Here is a 16,720-nt window from a genome sequence, read left to right as displayed (position 1 = left end):
CACTCACCAATTCCCATCACAGGCAAAACAGACTTGATTTGGGGAAATTAAATTAATTTATTACCAATCAGATCAGCGTGGGATAACAAGAAAATAAAAACTGAATCTTAAAACACCTTCCCTCCACCCTTCCCTTCTTTCTGGGCTTAACTCTACTCCTCATTTTCCCTACCTCCTCCCCACACAGCAGGGGGAGGGGGATGGGGAATGGGGGTTGTGGTCAGTTCATCACACATTGTCTCTGCTGTTCCTTCCTCCTCAGGGAAGGACTCCCCACACTCTTGCCCTGCTCCAGTGTGGGGTCCCTCCCACGGGAGACAGTCCAGTCCTCCGTGAACTTCTCCAGTGTGAGTTCTTCCCATGGGCTGCAGTTCTTCACGAACTGCTTCAGCATGTGTCCCTTCCACGGGCTGCAGTCCTTCAGGCACAGACTGCTCCAGCGTGGGTCCCCCGTGGGGTCACAAGTGCTGCCAGAAAACCTGCTCCAGCGTGGGCTCCTCTCTCCACAGGGCCACAGGTCCTGTCAGGAGCCTGCTCCAGCGCGTGCTTCCCATGGGGTCACAGCCTCCTTTGGGCATCCACCTGCTCTGACATGGGGTCCTCCCTGGGCTGCAGGTGGAGATCTGCTCCACCATGGGCCTCCCTGGGCTGCAGGGGGACAGCCTGCCTCACCATGGTCTTCCCCATGGGCTGCAGGGGAATCTCTGCTCTGGTGCCTGGAGCACCTCCTACCCCTCTGTCCTGGTTTCAGCTGGGATAGAGTTAACTGTCTTCCTAGTGGCTGGTACGGTGCTATGTTTTGGGTTCAGTATGTGAAGAATGTTGATAACACACTGATGTTTTCAGTTGTTGCTAAGTAGTGTTTAGACTAATGTCAAGGATTTTTCAGCTTCTCATGCCCAGCCAGCGAGAAAGCTGGAGGGGCACAAGAAGTTGGCACAGGACACAGCCAGGGCACCTGACCCAAACTGGCCAACGGGGTATTCCATACCATGGGACGTCACATCTAGTATAGGCACTGGGAAGTGGGGGCAGGGAATCGCTGCTCCGGGACTAACTGGATGTCAGTCGGCGGGTGGTGAGCAATTGCCCTGCGCATCATTTGTACATTCTAATCCTTTCATTATTGCTGTTGTCATTTTATTAGTGTTATTATCATTATTAGTTTCTTCTTTTCTGTTCTATTAAACCTTTCTTATCTCAACCCACGAGTTTTACTTCTTTTCCCGATTTTCTCCCCCATCCCACTGGGTGGGGGGGGAGAGCGACTGAGCAGCTGCGTGGTGCTTAGTTGCTGGCTGGGGTTAAACCACGACCCTCCTTCTTTATGGACCTTGGGGTCTGCAGGGTTGTTTCTATCACATATTCTCCCTGCTCTCTCCAGATGCAGTTGCTATTGTGCAGGTTCTTTTTCCTGTTCTTAACTCTGCTCTCCCAGAGGCACTACCACTGTAACTGATGGGTTTGGCCTTGGTCAGCGGCTGGTCCATCGTGGAGCTGGCTGGCATTGGCTCTTTCAGACATGGGGAAAGCTTCTAGCAGCTTCTCACAGAAGCCACCCCAGTAGCCTCCCCGCTACCAAAACCTTGCCATGCAAACCCAATACAGTCTGGTACCGGTTTCAGCTTATGGAGTCTTCCAACTAGAAAAATACTAGAGGAAGATAAAATTACTTCCGATCAGATACGCCATGGTAAAATGTATTAAAAAGATAGTTATGGAAAGGTCAACAAGGGTGCTAAGGACCTCAGACTGGTAAATCTTTTCATTTGCTGGCAAAAAAGAATCTAATGGATTAGAGAAATTGATCTCTGTGAAACACATGATTTAAATAGATGACTCCAGAGGAAGTTAGAAAGTTTTCTGTTGAGAGTAATGTTTATATGAGGAAATGAATAAACATAAACACAATACTCTGTATTATTAAATACTTATGGGTGTGCTGTAGCTATACTGTTTATTTATTTATTCAAGTTTTTTCTGCTGTAGACCTGCCTAGAGATCTCATTCAAAAGTCAGGTACTCACTGTACAAATTAGAGTCCTGGTTTAGTGACAAGATACAATACCAAAGCGCAGATGAGCAAATGAGCATCTCAGTATACTTTATCTTTTGTATTTAGTCTTGAAAGTGAGAAATTCTGGGAAAAAATTTATTTTTACACTTGTATTTCTTCCATTCTTTTAATCAATGCACCTAATACTGTTGAATACTCAGCCTTTCCAATGTATGTATGTGACAAGTAATGCGCTGTACGTGTTTTAATTCAAGGGTTGGCTTGTGAATAGGGATATCAATCTATTGGCCCCATGCACTGCTCAAATGCTTGATGTTGTGCATCTTTTGGAAGTTTTGAATTAGAATTTTAGAGAGAATTTAACTATGCCAATATAAGTATCTTTCTTGCACATATTTGCATGCTGTCCTTCCAGTCGATTCATTCTATCACTTGAATTGCAGCCTGGTAAATTAAGTCTTAAAAATTGTAGGTTTTTCTGACAGACCTACATCTGACCCTTATGTAGTGGAAACAACCACCAATTCATTACTGTCCATGAAGTGGACAGTCACATAGGTATCTTTACATGTAATCGTCTTAGTGATTTGCTAAGCTTCTTCTGGGAATAGGAAGAACAAGTTAATTGCATTTCATGCTAGACTTTATATGAAACTTTGATTCATTTAAAACTGTCACAATGCTGATGCTATGCTACATTATTTTTTAAATCCTTTTTTTATTTTTTAAAAAAACTTTTCCACCATTTTTCAAGGTTCCTGAGGAAGCAGCTTAAAATGTATACGATTCTTACTTGCTATAGGTGGTATTAAAATTGATTGACTTATGGTGTAAGGAAGGGAAGCTAATTGTGCCTGAGGGGAGAACTGCTTTATTGGATCTTTTCTTGGGTTACAAAGCTAAACTTTAAACAATTAGGATCTCACCCAAAGATCAGTGGGGGTTTTTCCATTGTTTTCAGTGTCTTTTGGGTTGTGCCTATCTTAACAATTTATGGTCTCTATTGAGTCATTTTGCAAATGGTTGATTGTTGGCCAAACAGAAAAAGATAAACAAAGGATTAAGTAGTTTTGAACTATTCCAAATTCAGGATCTTTTAAGGTTCCTCAGAAGCATGTGCATTTCAGATTATATTTACAGGAAAATGTAGTATATTTGAGGTGGCTCCCAAACCTTCTTTAAAAAGGAATTTGAGAATGTTGACGTCGCTGACTCCATCCAAAAAAATTTGAAATATCAAACCTAATGATGCCTCTCAAGCTAGGGAACACTGTGAGTTATGTGGGCAAGCTGGCAAAAACCCCCTAGGATTTCTAAAGGTACTTTGTATAAGCTTTGCTGGAACTTTGTTGTTGATATAAAGATATATTCTGACAAACTTGCAGACTCTGATAAATATTAGTCAGAATTTTTCTGCTTAGTTCTGTGTCCCTACATTTTATAGAGAAAATATTGAAACTGAATTTTTTCATTTACCCTCTGAAATTAATTTCCTGCAAGGGACCAATGACCACACTATTGAAGTCTTATTTTGGAAATTTATGTTGGACTTCAGTCTTGTTGCCTGCCCTCACAAAATGTTTATTCAGCAAGGCTGAATTTATTAGTTTAGATTGGCTTCTATTGTATGTAATGTTTAATTAAGCATCACTTTCAAGAAGCTTTTGGGGGCATATGCGATGAAAAACATATTAATGAAACATGATGTGTTGTAGGAAGAGCAAGTGCTAGTCAGCTGGTACAAATGCAGTTTAAGAAATTGGTCACTGAACTTGTTTTGTTTTTTTCTACACAGTTTGGAAATGATCCATCATGTCTGCATCCTGCAACATCGCAGAAAATATTTGATCAGACCCAGTTTTTAGAAAAGACCCAGATTTCTAAGTCTCATGTCACCACCTTAAATCAAGAGCATCATCACTGGCAGTTTTTAGTAAGTCCTGTCTTTGTTTTTACAATTTTATGGCAACTGATGAATTTAAAGACAAGTCTAGTTTTGCAGTCCGTACTGCTTCTGTTGGTTGGTTTGTTGGTTGGGTTTTTTTGTTTGCATGTGCACTAACATCAGTGGGTTGGGGGTTTCTGAGGGGGAGTGTTTGGGAGAAGGAAGGTTTAGCTCCACAATCTATAGCAAATAGATTTTGTATTGATTTCCTAGAATCTTGTAGGATGGTAGTAGTACTTAAATAATGCACAGGTGTACTTGGGACATAATTTAAGCATGAAATGAGAGTTTAATAACCAAAAATGTGATATAAATAGCAATTCCAATGCTTTGTTCTGGATGCATGAATACAAAAGTGCAGGATCCAGTTGTTAATGGTTATGATCAGCACGTTTCAATCTGTTTTGGTTGGATTTCTATGTGTTTGCACATGTCCTGAGTTTAGGGCGCCTTTTGCATTCAGAGAAGAATCTTTTAGAAGGTTCCTTTGAATACAAAAGCTATAGGATAATGTTAGTGTACCTGAAGACAACTTTCAGAGAGGTATATTTGTGCCAGTGAGGTGCCTTGAATTCTTCCTTTCAGATAAAATACTTTCACTTAAGTACAAAGACATTTGAATACATAAGTGGACAAATTTCTGTTTCTTTTTAAAATCAGAGTTGCAGATGGAATACTACATTTTGTTTCCATAACTAATAGCTGTTTTATTTGCTTGTGCTTTCATTACACAAAGGAATTTACTACTTCTCGGACTGTGAAATTATAGTGGGTGTGATTTAATTTCTTTTCTTTTTTCTCTTTTTTTTTAAACTTGGTAATGCAAACAAAAATATTGTGAAAAAGGAAGGCAACCTTTTAGAAGTTTCCAGAGAAACTAGGTTAAACTAGTTGTCTTGAGTTGAATTTTCAGTAATAAATGCATTTCGGTGAGGAGATGTAGTGTGTACAGAGTTATCCTCTGAAAACTTGCCAGTTGCCCAAGATAGCTAAGCCATAATTTCACTGTTGTCCTTTTTATGGAAGTACCTGCTTAATCAAACTACTTCTCCCTCTGCCCACTCCAGCATGGTTTTTAGCACAGATCAGTTCCTCATGCAGTTCCTTCTACAGCTGCAGAAGCCATTGTAATACACATTTGGAAAGTATAGCATGCCTATGGGGAGTGAGTGATGGGCAGGTGACTGGTCTCATGCTACTGCCAGCAGAAACAAATCCTAGCACTTAATAGTGCATAATAATACTGGGACATGAGAATCCTTGTATGAACTTCTACAATTTCAGAAACTGTCTATATTTTATCTATCATTTGAGAAACATTGAAAAAACCACAACTGACTGATTTGATTCTATAATGAGACTGAAGCAAATAATATTGATAAGTTTGGAACTCTACATTGCCTTTATTCATTGTTTATTATTTAGTCCTAGTAGAATGAGAACAGTTGCTTCTGAATGGAAAGAAATGTCAAAACGTTGTGTCTGTCATTTGTTAGCAGTGAGTTTTTTGCTAATAGCTGAACCAAATTGTGTTAAAACTTGTTCTTTCTTTATCAAGAGTAAAGCATCCGAAATTGTGTTTAGACATACTATTTCAAGATGAAGTAGCGTAAGCCATTTCTGCTGTTTGAGTTTAGATTTACCTGAAACAAAGTAAACTACAAGTTCCAGAGCTTCCATTTAGATACAAAATTCAGGGCTTTTTCCTCAACCTAATGCTGTTTTACAGAGAAATATTCTTTTCAAATGAGATAGAATAACATTACTCTCCAGGGCTAAATAATTATACTTTTTGAAATTTATTTAACAAAGGAAAAATCTCAAAGTTGAAATGTGCTCCCTAGATCTCTTTATGTCCCAACATTGGCAGCCATTGCTCTGAATTCTCCTTGCCAAAGATACAGATGATTTTATTAGTCTTAAGTTACCCTTTATGTTAGCCAATATGTTTACCATGGTGATACTTCTGTGAGCGATGTGTAAATAATGATTGGCTTGGACATGCTCTGCACAAAAACAGAGGGCCATGTGTTCAGGGATGATATACTGAATTTATTACTCTTCAGAAAACATGTTTCCTAATAGGTGACTATAGAGAAGATGGAGCCAAACTCTTTATAGAGATGCACAGTGAAAGAACAAGAGGCAATAAACACGGGCTCTAACAAGGGAAATTCTTGTTAGATCTAAGGAAAAAAAAAATCTTTAAAATTAAGGTGGTCATCTTGCAGAGATGTTGCAGAATCTCCTTCCTTGGAGAGATGAAAACCTCAACTGGTGAAAACCCTGAGCAAACTGATCCAGCTCTGCCAGTTGGCCCTGCTTTGAGCAGGAAGGTAGACTAGGTGACCTCCAGAGTCCTCCAACCTAAATTATTGTATGATTACATAAATATGAATGCTCACTTACATGCATACATTTTTCTTTTTTATGATTACTGATTGTATATACCTGTCCTTATAATATGGCCCCATTACATTCATAGAGAGTTCAAACAATAGATTCTTGAAAAGTATACAACAGGGAATACTAAAATCATGTTTTGGTAATGAAAATCATGTTTTGGTATTGTATGGTATCCTTCTGTAGACTACCTCAATGAATGTAGATAATCTTAAATTCTATAGAGAATGTACTGTATTACTTTTAACGTATAAGGGGCAGAGGAGTGGCTAATAAAGATTTATTCTATAAGCATTCTTTATAGCTGTTAAAACAGTTTTTGCACTCTGCATAGAGTTGGTTGCAATTCATTATTTCATAATTTAAGTTATACCTGTATTTAAACAAGACCCGATCCTATAACTAGACCTGCATGTTTGAATATTTGCTAATACTGCATACTCTCCCATTTTAAAAATGAGCTATTGTGCCAGCCTAAAAGCATGTATGTCCATATCTGTGTGAAGAATATATGCGTACTCTAAGTCCTTCAGACCTTTCAGGACTGGCAGGTGTTATGAAAAATAAGATACTGTGATTTATTTTTCTGATGTTAGTGATTTCTGAGAAGCATATACGTTGGTCAGTTACTTGATCCACATCTCTTGGTGACTGAGTTATAAGATGTAGTTCATATATCACCTTTGATCTTCAAAGCACATTGAAACCAATAAATAACAGAATAGTTTAAAGAAAATTCATAAAAAGATACCATTTTTCAACTAATGTTCTCACTATTCTTACACTGTACCTCACTGAACTGAAAGTAAAGGCTTAAAGCTTTGCTTTAAGAGCCTGATATTTGAAGCTTGAGGTTCTAAATTTGGTGCTGGATTTATTCATTTGAAGGATATGAGTTTGATTGCATCAGAAGTAATTATATTTAATATGACAAGAGAAAACTGCATAAATGTGATATTTTGAACGGCTGTTAATGCCTTCTTTGCATCTCTGCTTCTGAAAAGAATAATTACATAGCTGTGATGTGAACTGAATGTTAAGGTCTGGTGAAAGACATTTCTGGTAAAAAAAGTGAAGTCAATCCTCTAACGTTGTGTGTAGAAGTTCCCTTAACAGAAGGCACTTGAGAAATTAGGTAGCTGTTTGCAGACCCAGACCCAATACGCTTACAAAAGACGAACTTGAGGCAAAAATGGGATGCCATTGAAATTAGTGGCAATTTTGCTGTTAATTTCATTCACACAAATAATTCATGCTTTCAAGAAGCATGAAGTTGTGTTGTAAAACAGAAAGCAGTGGTTTGTATTGGGGTCTTGAGAACAGAATAAAGAAATGATTATTTACAGCAGCTTATTTCAGTCCAGTGCAGACTCTATCTTTGAATCCATTCAGAGTCTATTCTCACCACTTGGTTTGTCAGTATTTAAGGGGAACACAAGCAATCTAAATGGTTCCTGGGCAGTAGCAGCCTTCTGGATGGAGGGTAAACTTTGGACACCCAAACCAGCCTCTATTTAAAACACTATTGTTTACATAGTATTTTAGTACAGATAGTACAGATAGAGCTAGATACTCTGATGCCAGGATTAAAATTTTCTAACAAAATATTAAATAATGTTTCTTTCATACTATAGTTACAGTACTTTGGGGCTAAATTTTGACTTGCTGTTCATGCTTATTTAATTTTTAATGAATTGCCTCATCTATATCAGTAACAATAACTTTTAATCATTGACACTGAAGATCAAAAGAAATAAGTGCTGTTTTTCATAGTGTATGTTTCAGCAGTGGTTTCACTGCAAGAGGAAAATCCTGTATTTTAGTAAACAGAGACTAAATTTTTTATCTACAGACAAATGTTCCCTTTGCCTTCTGTCATTAGCTTTCCATGTACATAAATATAACAGACTTCCACCAGTTACCTGTTAGTTACCAGGCAACAGCAGCATTTGACACTGCCTGCAGCTGCAGTGAATGACGTGCAGCTCCCTGATTGTAAATTAAAGTGCTCTGAATTTTGAACTGAGGTTGATAAAAAGGACATTAGTGTGAGTATAATGCCACTTTCACCATAGTAGCAACATGTCAGCAGAGTTTCTATAACAACAGCAGTTTGCTGAGATATAGCCCTCTATCACATTTTCATGATGGAAAAATTGCAATTGCTTGAGTCTTTTGCAATACGTAGTTTTCTCTAAAATACACACTGTACTCCATTTAAGCCTTTTTACCTCTGTGCGAAGCAGGAATCTGTCATGCTTCCCGAACATTTGCTTGGGTTCATTGTTTACTGAGGTCAGAGCATTAGATATTTTTAATAGGCAAAAACTGGGCTGAAAGGAAAAAAAATATTTTTTTAATTTGTAAATATTTTAAGTGTTGCTTGCTATTCAGAGTTGGTTTGCAGTCTCTTAATGATGGCAGAACAATGAGGCTGGATATTACTATAATAATAAAGAATATTAATGCTTCTGATACAATAGTGTTTGGCCTAGAGAGCTGGCTCTATGAAAGGAACTTTTTAAGATTACCTGTCTTTCCTGTGCCCTGTACATGTGTGAGATTTTTAGCGATGAAAGCAACAATATCCATGGCCAGAACCAGTATCTGGATTTTGATAAATGCTGAAGTTATCATAATATATTTGAATTTTTATCATTTTGCGTCTCTTTCGAGCATTTTTAACCATATGGCAGTGAATTCCAATGAGCTATTTTAATAGTTTATTTCCCTTTACCATTCCATCATGTTTCCTTCTTCATATTAATGGAATGACTTCTATAACCTTCCATTTCTAATGATGTTTTCTAAATTAACTATTGCCTGTGCAAATGTAGAATTCTATTTCTATTTTATTGATACAGTGCCAGTATAATAAAAGCCTTTCCTATCTGCAGACTGTGAAGAGAACTCCCATCAAAAATAGATCTTAATATGGTTTTAAAAACCGTTTTTTTCTAATCAGAGTTCAAGCAGGTTGTTAAATTCCTGAATGAGTAAAAGCAGTAAAAGGTATTTAAAGGCCTGAACAATGAGACGTGTCCAGTATAAGACTGGATTAAATTAGTAGCCATGAAGCAGGCTGACCTTTTTTCCTTCTTCCCTAGAACGTGATATTCTTACTCCCTCAGTTTAAAAAGATTGTTGACCCAAATGTGTCCTTTAAATAAAATCACTCTTGTAATATAGTTTCCATCTTTTTTTTTTTTGGTGGACTAATGGGAGCCATAATCAGGATAGGTCAGGAGGGGCACCAGCTAGGAGCAGGTACTCTCCAGCACTGTTGCTGTTGCTGCCTGGGATTGAGTGGTTACATGCATGAGGGTGGCTGTTAAGGGAGCTCTGGAGAGATGAGGCATGCTCAGATGTTCAGAAGAGCATAGATGAGTCAGGCCTTTAGTAGTCTCAGGGCAGTTTTGCCTGTGCTGGTTGCTGTGCTGCCTTGTTATGATTCTGGAAAAAATAGGCTACGTATTTTTCAAGTGTTATAGGTCTGTAGTTGTGATTTCTTTCATGAATACATCCATTAAGCCTGCTGGTTTATAAATTTAAATGTGAGGCCTTCTGAAAACCTTTATTGTATATGATGTATTCAAACCATGCAGATTCTTATATTAAAAATTAGGCTTTGGGGTTTTGTGACTGCAGATTTAGGAGACATCCCAAAATGATCTCTGTATAACTGAGATGTCTGTTTAGACTGGATTCACTGTTCAGTTAAGAGTAATGAAACATTTTTAACTCTATTCCTTTATAAGGAACAGAACCAATCAGCTAATTAATATCTAAAGAAGGTCAAAGATTCAGGAACTGAATGCAGATGTTCTCATTCCCAGGTAGTGCTTGCAGGGCATGTTTTTTTCTTTTTGTGTTTTGTACTCTGTCATTTAAATGCATCCAGCCAACAAACAGCCAGTGACGCAAACCTTTAAAGGTGCCACCTCCCCGAAAACAATTATTTTCTGAACCTGGGATATGGTTTGAGATTCTGTTTAAGAGACCATGTATATACTTTTTTTTTTAATCTTGATTTTGTGTTTATGGTTGTCTATACTTTCGCAAATCTCACTACCCGGTGTTCTGTTCATTGCTTTCTGAAAGGACGCCATCTGCACAATAGCTGTATATATTATCTTTCTCCTAAATGCACATTGTCACAGTCCCAGTTCCCTTTTAAATTGCCTCAACAAATGTAATACTTGTATCAGACAAGAAAGCTAAAGAATCTTAATGCATTATCAGTTACAGCAAAACAAAAGGCTTATGGAGCAAAGTGATTTATTACTTCATTTTTCTGAAACACGTTATAAGATTAGGGTTTTTTGCTTATTCTTTTTCCTATCCTAATTACATTTGCCTGTTGTTTAATCATCTTTAAGACAAAATAGTACAACTGAGGAGAGAACATAATTTAATTAACTTCTGTCCTAATGAATCAAACTGCAGAATTTTGCAGTAGCTTCATTTGCAAGGCTTCTTGTCCAGTAAATTGGTTGGAGACAAAGTATTCAGGTGATATTAATAAAATGTAAGACTTAAACCCCATACTAAAATCTCCAGGCTCCGTGCTGTTAGTACTGAATTCGGAGGTGAATTAGATGATGGCTCTCTGATTTTTGCTTGAGATTTAATTTACAAAGAATTTAGGGGACTGATTGACTCTCTTTATAGGATACATGAGAATTTACGTTTTGCCTTCAAATAGTTGTTACATCAAACCCAGCTGATGAAAATGATGGTGTATGTGAAACGTTTCTCCAGTAGGAACAGCAGTAACACCTCTGTTGGTTATTTTATATTCAGGTCTAGAGCTATCTTGGACTCTGCTGAGGCTTCCAAAAAACTAACCATTTAATACTAATTCTGCTGCTGGGTTTTATGTTATGAAACAACTGTTTCTTCAATTTCTAGTTGTCTTCTAGTTCTTGAACTGAACTAGACTGAGTCCTTTAATGCATTTCTATGAGACTCTTTAGCAGCCTTCATATGGCCAAAGGTTGCAATCACTACTCAAATGACTGACTAGGTGGCAAAAGAATCTCTGTTCTGTTAAAACTGATAACCTAAAGCCAGAAGAGTCTGTATTCCATTTCTAAGTATCTGCAAGTCTTTTTGCCAGTGTTGGTGTTCATTTTTTTCACATAATATAGGCCAAATTCTCATTACCAGTAGTACCACTGAAATCAGCAGGGCTAGTAATATGAGCAGTGCAGGCAAGACACAGTCTTATCTGTATGAATAATCAAATTGTTCTCTAGCAGCATATAAATGTAGATTAGATCATTATTTGAACAAACTTTTCACTCTGTTTCCTGAAGTACTAGTGATTAGATCTGCAGCAAGAAGGCTGCTCAAAGCTACCAGACTTGCTTTTCACTGGCTAAAAAACACCAGAAGTGTTGGATCAAAAATCCAGTTTATATAAACACTGTACAGAGTGTACAGCACTTTGTAAAGGCAGCACAGCTGGGAGAAATATTTTAAATTAAATCTCTTTCTTAATATGGATATTAGAGCCTATGATGAGCCTGTGGCTTGGTGGTATACATCAGAGATATAAGGCATATTAGGGAAAAGTGTATTGAATGTCAAAAGGATATATAAAGCTGTGTTTCTGAGCTGTCCTCTTTCATCAAACATAATCAGAAAAACTGAGATGTGTGAACAGGAGCATATTAGTGTATGTTGAAGTTTACAAATTCCTGTCTTAACCTATGCTTAGCACTTATGCGTATTTTATATGCACACATTCTATATTTGCGTCTATGTTTGGGGATCTTAGTACAGATTCCAAATGCAAAAGGCACTTTACTGACAAATGTTGGTTTAAAAAAAAAAAAAAAGTCCTCTTATGAAGAGTTTAAAACTGACAAGGTAAGTCTTGCAGGATGTTTGTATTTAGATCAAAAGTAACTACATAACCACAAACCACAGTCCCAGAATTTTGAATTCTTATGGTAAATTAACCTGAAGTTAAAATTGAAAGTACTGTAGTCCTCAACATTGTCCTTCAGCAAACATTCCTGCTACTTGGAACATTTGCTTTATATCAGGAAATGGTGCAAATTACTTTCTCGGTGTGAAGTACCGTGATGAGAATAGAATGAATTTAGGATTTGGACAAGACCAGTTTACTAAAGGCATAGAAACTTCTGCTTGTCTGTTTAAATGGTTTTGAGACTGCATCTCTGATTTGAAGCAGCAGTTGTGATTCTGCCCTCCAAAGAAGCATTCCAGTTCTGTTTCCAATTGATTAAGATTGTGTATATGAACTGCTGAGTGCCTTCAGACACTTGAAAACATTCAGTGCAGCATGCAAGATTGCTGTTAAATAGTGAGGTGTGTGAAAGTATATGCAATACTTCAGTTATTTACTGCTGTAAATAATTGGCACAAGCGATTCCACTGATGTTGCAGGCAGCTCACAATGAACTTCAATAAGCATAAGATTTTGCAGAACAGGGCTCTTGGATGGTGTGTAAATACATTCTAACAGTACCTATTCTGTGTGAAGACATGCTAACAAGTGTGGAAGTGTGCCCATCAGCCTTACCATTTTCTGTCATGTTGGGAGAGAGGCAACCACCAGCTATGTGCTGGACTGCAGGCTCCATAACATTTGGCAGCATGCTTTTTGAAAATGGCCACCTTTTCTCTCCTTGGGGAATATATACCAGTGTTGTACATCATCTGGGGCTTTGGTATGGCTTATTTTATTTTGGAGGGTCAGAAATTAACTACATTGGTTAAAACAAACAGTTCTGAAGCAATCATTATTTGGGATGCTCTCTCTTACACTTTCCTTATGCACACAGCTGTCTATAAGGTACCTGCATTGCTCTTGAAGAAACCTTGACAGATGGTTTTCTGTATTTGGGGGAAAGTTGCAATGTAAGTGCCTTGCTTCTTAAATCTAATGACAGTGAGATCTCATTTTTGGATTTCAGTGCGTGTTCCTCCAAAGTGGCTGCACTGGTTGATTTTTTTTCCTTCTTAGAAAAGCAATAGCTTCAGACACGTTCAAACCGTTAGTTCATCATTACCTGAGAGGCAGTGGGTGAACAAGGGAAATGAGTCGTGCTCAGCATAGCAATAAGATAATGAGCTATATAAATAATTAGCAACAGATTTTAAAAATATGCTTATATAGAGACAAAAGTATCTTGGCTTGAGTGCATGGTCTCAAAGACGTAATTGAGACTATTCATTTCAGCAAGGCAAATATGATTTAACTCTTTCTCTGTGTGGGTTTTTAGAATTCATAAAATGTGAAATGTAGTCATAAAGGAATAGAATATGATTCACAGCAAAGCACACTGCATTAAGACCACTTGTGAACATATTTTCAAACTTCCTGATTCCTTCTTTAGTGGTAGATGGTATGTCTTGTGTAGCTGCCATGAAGATTTGCAGATCATTGCTAACAGTTGAAGTTCCAGAAACAAAATGGCATAGGCATCTTCACCTGGAGGAAAAAATGAATGTAAACACTTGAAATATACTCTAACAGCTATATCATTTCAGTTAACAGAAAATAAAATGCAATTCTAGGCACAACCAGTGCTTCCAAAGAAGACTAGTGGATTCACTTCAATGGGACTTGATCTTTTACAAAAATCCAAGGCTAATGTTATTTATGAACTTTTATTGAGATAAGAAAACAGCTATATAACTGGATATCTATTAAGAAGGGGATGACCCATTATCTCTTTACTAATAGTTCCCTAGTTCCCTGTGGGCAGGCAGGATTTTACTTGAATATGGCAGAAGGGTGTCTAAGGAAGCTGTAAGACTCACAGCTATGATTGCACAATGAAATACTCCTGTTTCTGGCCACATCGCTCTGTTCTGTTCATGTAGCCATATGACTAAGCCATGTAGCTCTGTTTTAAGTATTCTGGCTGAGCCACTTTTTGTATTTTAAAATCCTGTGGGTTTATTTGTTTGTTTATTTCTATGCTACCATATTCTCCCCTAACGGCTGATGTATTTGTGTGTCATTAAAACAGGGTCTCTGTTCTTTACATTTCTAGTTCAGTTTTATACATTAGGAGTTAACAGGTGGTTTGGACAAGCATGTAGGCCTTGTCTTTCAGATGTGACGCTTGCTGCTATACGTTGTATGGTAGATAAGTAAAATCCAAAATAATATTTTCCAATATTTTGGCCACATTCCTAATATAGTATTTATTAATTTTCATAAATAGTACTGGCAAAATTGAAAATTACATACATCTATCTTGAGTAGGTTTGTCCTTATCATAGCAACCTACTGAAGAAAATATCCGTTATTCCTGAGGGGAGACCCAGTAGATGAGAACCACTTGCTTTCAGAAAAGTAGTGCTGAAGCCAAGTAAGACCCAGTAACGTTACCTCAATGCTTTATTAGATAAAATTCATGTAGTCTTTTAACTACGCACTGAAGATGCGTGTGCTGGCCTAAGAGTGATGTGTGCTGCTCGATTTAAATGTGTGCTATGAAGCAGCTCATGGGCAGAAGTCCAGTCCCAGAAATGCACTGCTTTCTTTGATTACTTTCTCTGCTAGTAAAAATAAGAAGCAAGGCCAAGGATATGAGCAGGCAGAGTCAGACTGTGACTTAGAGATGTGATACGTATGTTGGTTGTTTTTTTCTTTTTCTCTTACGGATTTAAATGGAGATGTACTGGAGGGAAGCTGGCCCAGCTATGGCCCTCACAGTGCCTTGTTTTCTTTGTGGATTAACAGGGAACTCCAATCTGCAAGGCCGTCAATCTGGCCCCTTTCATCAGCACTGAATCACTTTAAAAAGAAAAACAGTGCATGTGATTATCAAAAGCATTTCCATTTATAACACACTGTGGCAATTCAGCTCAGACACCAGAAAATGAGTACATTATATATTAAAAGGATGCTGAATGTGGAAATTTATGAAATATATAAATGTGGCAATAAAATATACATATGGCTGTCACTTTATGGAGTTGTGAATATCTATTGATGCTTTAAATGATGGTGTTCCCTTTACTTAACCTGTCTGTGATATTGTACACATCAGCAAAGACATTAGAGACTGGAGTCCAAAGAAACAGTGATTAGCATATTTTAAAGTTTCCTGCACTGACTGCTTAAGTACATTTGCATTAATAGAAAGATGAGACTCTTCATGATGTTCTCTGCGTGACAAAGACTAAAAATAGTTTTATTAGAACTTTGGCTCCAGTTCTACTAAATTTTAACAGTTTGGGGGGAAAGGAAAACACTTTTGAAAGGTTATAATTAATGAGTTATGTGTTGTTGGGTTTTTTTAAAGTATACCAAAATAACATGAAGAAATTGGGACAAGCATGCTATTTTGTGCCTTTGGCATTTTGATGGTTTGCAGCCTAGCTTCCCACTTGAGATGGGGGTGGGCTTTGCTGTTGCCTGCTCTTAGCAGCTAGCCCTCCGCAGCTGTTTAGAAAGGAATTCAGTGTGTAAATTTGAAGATGATTGCACAGAAACAAAATTCTGTTCTGAATTTACAAAGCAAAGCATTATGCCTACCACTGTCTCATGTTGAAAGGAAATCCAGCATGATGTAGCTTTATTTGAGAGAGCATAAATTGTGTTTAAATAGTTGACAGTTTAAAAATTTAGATCAAGGTCCAGAAAAAATTCAAGGTTTGAAAACATTTAGTTTCCTGTTGTGATGGGATAAAAAAAATCACCTGTGGCAAAACAGCATGCATGTATAGGTATACTATTGTGGAGAGAAGACAAACACGCCAGGCTGCTGATGTGTAAGTGAAGAAACCAGCATTAGATCACACACTGAAGTTGTGATGTGTGGAGTGAATTTTTAGGCCTGCTAGTTCCATTAAGTGCTGTCTGGGATGAGAAAGGGGAGTTTAGAATGTAGGAGCTACTGTTTTCCATTCAATGCTGTAATCATAAATGGTATTGTAATGGGCAGGGAGGTGATTATTAGAACTGTAACAACTGGAACCCACTAGTATTGTCATTGCCATCATTGCTGTATGCTCTAAGATCCCTACATGTGCTCTGGTAATTTGCAGTTTCTGGATGAGCATAACCATCCTATCACATAAACTGTGTTGACAGAGGAAAGATATAATGCTGTAAAAGAGATTTTTGCATATTTTTTATGAATGAGCATTTTGCTTTTCTGATGAAGCATATACTTATTTGTTAAGATGCTGAAGAGTTTAACAACTGTATTCTCGGCTATCTTTGGAGGCAAGCCTATGCACAAAGTTCCGAGAATAAATGTCATAATATTTCATAACATATTCTTGCAATACATGACCTATAGAATTTAAAAGAGAATGTGCAGGAGGCCTCTGGAACTAGAGTAAAAAAGTAGAGTTTTCTT

General features: G+C 37.5%; 1 protein-coding gene across 1 annotated transcript in view; it reads left to right on the top strand.

Annotated features, from left to right (window-relative positions):
• Positions 1-16,720, top strand: part of RIMBP2 (RIMS binding protein 2) — a 175,092-nt gene that overhangs the window by 55,520 nt on the left and 102,852 nt on the right. Inside the window, exon 6 of the mRNA XM_075041450.1 lies at positions 3,813-3,950. Within this exon, the coding sequence (XP_074897551.1) occupies positions 3,813-3,950 (138 nt within the window). The remainder of the gene's footprint in view (positions 1-3,812; positions 3,951-16,720) is intronic.

Source organism: Buteo buteo, chromosome 11 (genome assembly GCF_964188355.1).
Source record: "Buteo buteo chromosome 11, bButBut1.hap1.1, whole genome shotgun sequence".
Lineage (NCBI taxonomy): Eukaryota > Metazoa > Chordata > Aves > Accipitriformes > Accipitridae > Buteo > Buteo buteo.
Note: the sequence above shows the minus strand (reverse complement) of the source record. Positions and strands in the feature narration are given on the sequence as shown.